This window comes from Penaeus vannamei, chromosome 6 (assembly GCF_042767895.1).
Source record: "Penaeus vannamei isolate JL-2024 chromosome 6, ASM4276789v1, whole genome shotgun sequence".
Taxonomy (NCBI): domain Eukaryota; kingdom Metazoa; phylum Arthropoda; class Malacostraca; order Decapoda; family Penaeidae; genus Penaeus; species Penaeus vannamei.
The window spans coordinates 8970720-8975719 of record NC_091554.1 but is presented as its reverse complement, the minus strand read 5'-3'; the positions used below and the strand labels follow the sequence as shown (position 1 = coordinate 8975719).

At 39.2% G+C, this 5000-nt stretch overlaps 1 protein-coding gene across 1 annotated transcript in view; it reads right to left on the bottom strand.

Annotated features, from left to right (window-relative positions):
- Positions 1-4869, bottom strand: part of LOC113807939 (uncharacterized) — an 18504-nt gene extending 13635 nt beyond the window's left edge. Inside the window, exon 1 of the mRNA XM_070122332.1 lies at positions 4524-4869. Coding sequence (XP_069978433.1) covers positions 4524-4560 — 37 coding nt within the window. The 5' untranslated portion in view covers positions 4561-4869. The remainder of the gene's footprint in view (positions 1-4523) is intronic.
- Between the last annotated feature and the right edge of the window lie 131 nt (positions 4870-5000).

The window sequence follows — 5000 nt, the reverse complement described above, 5'->3', positions numbered from 1 at the left end:
CCCAACCACGCACGCACGCACTGGCCCCCACCCCCACCCACCTCTCGCCCGCCCACATATACATAAATGTTCTGAGTCTCTAAGTCCCCTGGAGAATGCGGGGAGAGTCTCTAGTATGTGTGCTTTTGTGTGGAGGGAGGGAGGGAGAGGAGGAGGGAGGGAGGGAAGGAGGGAGGGAGGAAAAGGGAGGGAGGGAGGGAGGGAGGGAGGGAGGGAGGGAGGGAGGGAGGGAGGGGGAGAGAGAGAGAGAAAGAGAGAGGAGGGAGGGAGGGAGGGAGGTAGAGAGAGAAGGGAGGGGAGGGAGGGAGGGAGGTAGAGAGAGGGGGGAGGGAGGGAGGGAGGGAGGTAGAGAGAGAGAGAGAGAGAGAGAGAGAGAGAGAGAGAGAGAGAGAGAGAGAGAGAGAGAGACAGAGAGAGAGAGAAATGAGAGAGGAAGAGAGAGTGAGAGACAGAGAGAGAGAAATGAGAGAGGAAGAGAGAGAGAGAGAGAGAGAGAGAGAGAGAGAGAGAGAGAGAGAGAGAGAGAGAGAGAGAGAGAGACTGACAGACAGACAGACAGACAGATAGAAAGAGCAGAGAGAGTGAAAGTGAGAATCAAAGGAACAATTCAGTCTCTCTCTCTCTCTCTCTCTCTCTCTCTCTCTCTCTCTCTCTCTCTCTCTCTCTCTCTCTCTCTCTCTCTCTCTCTCTCTCTCTCTCTCTCTTTAATAGGCACATAATCAAATAAACTAACACCCCTAAGATTTCTCCTCAATAACCACACACACACAAATTCTTTTCTATCAAGATTATCCGTTAAGTAAAGTGATGTCTTTATTGTTCTAGCGGTGCATGACGAGTGCAATTTCTGTGACACGTATTTTACCTTTGTGAATATTTACCTTTCATCCCCAGCTATTCAATGTTTGTGTTTTACTTCTTTCTTTGTTTGAAGTCAGCATCTGGCTTCATTTTGGTTTCATCTCTTTTTTTCCATTATTGAATTCTGAGTGAGGAATCTATATTTAGTAAGTATTTCCTTTTGTATTTTTAATTAATTTTGAATCTTATTTATAGTTTTTTATTTCTTTTTTTTCTTTTTTCATTCTTCATGGTTCTTGTTCAGCACTTTAGTTATTATCATTAGTGATATGATCATTATTACTTTCATTGTCTTCACTACTATCATTATCATTTTATCACTGTTATCATTGTTGTCGTTATCATCATTATCACTATGATTATTAATATGATCGTTGTCACCATAATAATTATTAGTATTATCATCATCTTCATCAGTGTCATAATTATTAACACTAATATTATAATCATTATCATTACCGTTATTATTATTGTCATTATTATTTCCCTTATTATTATTATTATCGTTATTATGTCATTATCATTACCATTATTATCATTATTACGAAACGATAGCACTGAAATGCACAAATTTATAACAGATAACGAACGTATATTATACAAAAAACTATTTTCCTTTTTCAAATACATCCCCAATTTCTTTTAAAAAATTAATCGATAGATGAAACATTCTCTCGAACTGTTTCATACATTAGGTAGAAGTTATATATTTCGAAAAGATAAGATGAACCGTTCCTAAGATAATATTTGGTCAGAGTAAAGAGCAGTTTTAATGGCTTATTTCTAACTTTAAATTCCCAGACACGCGCCGTAACTTTCAGATAACCGACTAACTTCTCGAAAGCAAGAAATGTGCGGGAGAAGGAAATTGCTGTAAAAGTTATGACTTAAAAAGAAACAAGATGATAACAGCCGCTAACAGCATGCTAATACCGCAAGGAAACCACGGGGAGGGGACGCAACGACAGCTGTTTGCCCTATATCCAGCCCCTGAGCGAGCCTAATGACCAATTTGCGATCGTGGAGGAAAGTGTATATCTTTGCCGGTGTTTTCACCCTTAAGATCACCTGTTTTGGGAAAGTGAAACGGTGATGTGAATGCTTGTCTATGGTGAAAGCGTTGTTACCCAGCATAAGGTAAACAAAGGTCGGTGGGAGTGTTAAGATCCAAATGATAAAGAGGTAATTGCGGTAGAGTATAATTGTGATTGTAAAAACAGTGGTTATAATCAAAGATTAGGGGTATGGTGGTAATAGCAGTCATGATAATTGATAATAGTGATTATAATGATATTAGCAGTAATGATACTTATAATGTGCAGCATAATTAACTTTCATCTTCATAGTCTCGCTGCTCTGAACCCTTTTCCACGCTCTTCTACCAAGCAACACGTCATCCTTAAAGTTCTCTCGCAGGTCCCCTTTTTCTATCTTCCTATCACCCTCACCTCTATCCTTCTACGTCCCATATACCCCTCGCCCCATATACTCTTGTGTCCCCAACTCAATCTTATCTTTTGCGTTCTTCTCGATCCAAGTACCACCTTCACATCCTTACTAATATGCTCATTTTCTACCCCTTCCTTCTTTCGTCACTCTCTCTATCTCCCATGCCTGCCACATTTATCTTCGCTTCTCTTCCTCGAGGTAGAGTTTCCATTCCCATACACCATCCATGGCTTAACTGAACTGAAAAACTCTGCTCTCAATCTAATATCTTCTTGAAATAGATGACTCCCGTTACAACCCTCGTTTTTTCCGATTGGCTTGCGGCAAATAACACTAAAAAGTGAAAATACAAACTTGAAGTGCATGTCATCAGTAGTGTAAGGTAAATGCTTATATATTTATTATTAATTTAGTACATTATAGTATGATATTGATGTTAACTTTCTCTTTGTTAGTAAACGTTATTCGGAGTTATTTAAGTTGGCATTCAGCCATACTGTCGATATCCATTGCAGAATGTTTTATATAGCTAAAAGCAAGTGAGTGTTCATGTACTCATATGGAAGTAACGGTACAGCAAAAACGATCCGTTATCTAAATTGCGAAAATAAAAAAGATTGATATTAATGGCAAGGAACTAAATTCACAATTTCTCTTCTTGATTTTCTTCTCAGGATCATTTGTCTGCTTCGAAAGGTTTTCCGTGAAAGATCTTTGTTTTTGTTTCTTTCGCGAAAAAAAACTTTCCCTCTTTTCCGTTGTAACAATGATAGAATGAAATACACCGTCGATTATGTATCTTTTTAGTACCAAATATCCAAATCATTCATTATTCTAAAGGCATACTTACGCTGAATTTCGAGGTATATTCGCCAATCGGTCAAGCACAATCGTTTGTGGTTTCTTAAAGTTCACCCGAAAGGAAATTCGTTTTCCTTTTCAGTGAGCCGCTATCAATTATGTATTTAGTACGCCATTTGGACCGAACTTCCTCTGAAACGGAATAGGAAAAACACAAGAACTCGTTCGTGATACACTTTTACCACGTCATCGACGTGTATTACCCATCGCTACCTCGGTTTCAAGAAAAATAATCGATTTTTTTAACGAAAATATTGCTGTTATCTTCCTGTGTGATATTTTTTTGAGTCAAGGAAGTATTGTATAACGGCAAGCTTTAGCGATAAAAATATTACATTTATTGTCGAGTTTTCGTATAATTTCATATTCTAAAGAATAACCTTATCCGAATTTATTATCTACTGCAAAAAATACTAACGACAAGCAACGAAATAAACAGCAAACTAAAGGAAAGAGTCACGTGACAGAAATACCACCAACTCACTAAATACCACAAATCACACCGACAAGATTCTGCCATCCATCCACGGCGGAAATCTTCACTGTCGAAGAGTGATATTACATCGAGCTTTTACTGCCTTCTTGAGCACGTTTAAAGACCCCCACGCCGGCTACGTCTATGGACTCTAACCACGTGACCCGTAACGCTTGGATAGTTCTCTGGTTCACGGCGTCTGTGTGTGTGTGTGTTTGTGTGTGTGTGTGTGTGTGTGTGTGTGTGTGTGTGTGTGTGTGTGTGTGTGTGTGTTTAGGCCATATATAGATAGTTTGATAAATTGATAAATTGTTTAGTTAAATGACTGACCAATTGATTGATATACAGAAATGTACGTGTGTGCGTGTATGTGCTCATTTGTGTATATGTGAATGGACAGAATTAGAATGAATATCTTCACAATATATCTTCGAATATATCTTCGTCAGAAATTTATGTATTTCTGACGTAAATATATTCGAAACCGTTCAAATACACCTCTTGTATTGTGAAGATATTTATTCTGATCTGACTTTGTGTGTAGTTGGTGCTTAAAGTGTGTCTGCAGGGAGGGTGTGTTTTCTTTCTAAAAAAAATGAATTTATAAATAAAATAAACCAAAATATAGGCTATGTGTATATATTACTTTATATATATTTATACTTTTTTATATAATTCACCATTCTAATTACATGAACACAAATTAAAATAATTACTCACACAACAGTTTAAATTTGAATGAGGAATGGAAGAAAGTAGAAGAAAGCATATCAAGTTCAAGGACAAGTAGTTATCCGAATTCTTTCATCAATTTTCCATGATCAGTTCAGGGTATTATTTTGATTACTGAACAAGTACTAGTACGTGGAAATCTTACCTGTGAACAGCAGCAGGATAAATACATTCCTGTTCATTGTGTAGATCGCTAATTGCGGCACATACAGTTCCAAATCACAAATCAAAGTTTGCTGTATTTTCTATCGAAGGAAGTCACTTTATCGCACATCCAGAGGCGCCTAAACACTCCCCATTAGCCCAAGAAAAATCCCAAACCAATACCGACAAAACAGTCTTCCAGATGCCGAGACCGACGATGGCGAGGTGCTGGCCAAAGGAGCTGTGTCGCAAGGGGGGAACCACGTAAGGCGCGCGCTCACCAAGTACTGTGGGCCGGACGCTGTGTCGGAGTCGCTGCCTGCTGTCGGCAAGAGCTCCAGGAGGAGGAGGGGAGGAGCGTGTCTGGGAAATCTGGCCGGCCTGCGATGAGTGATGGGGCGAAGTCGTGCGGGAAACGCTTTGATGTATCAATTGTCGTTAGTGCTGCGCGTGGAGTGACCAGGTAGCATGGGCAGTT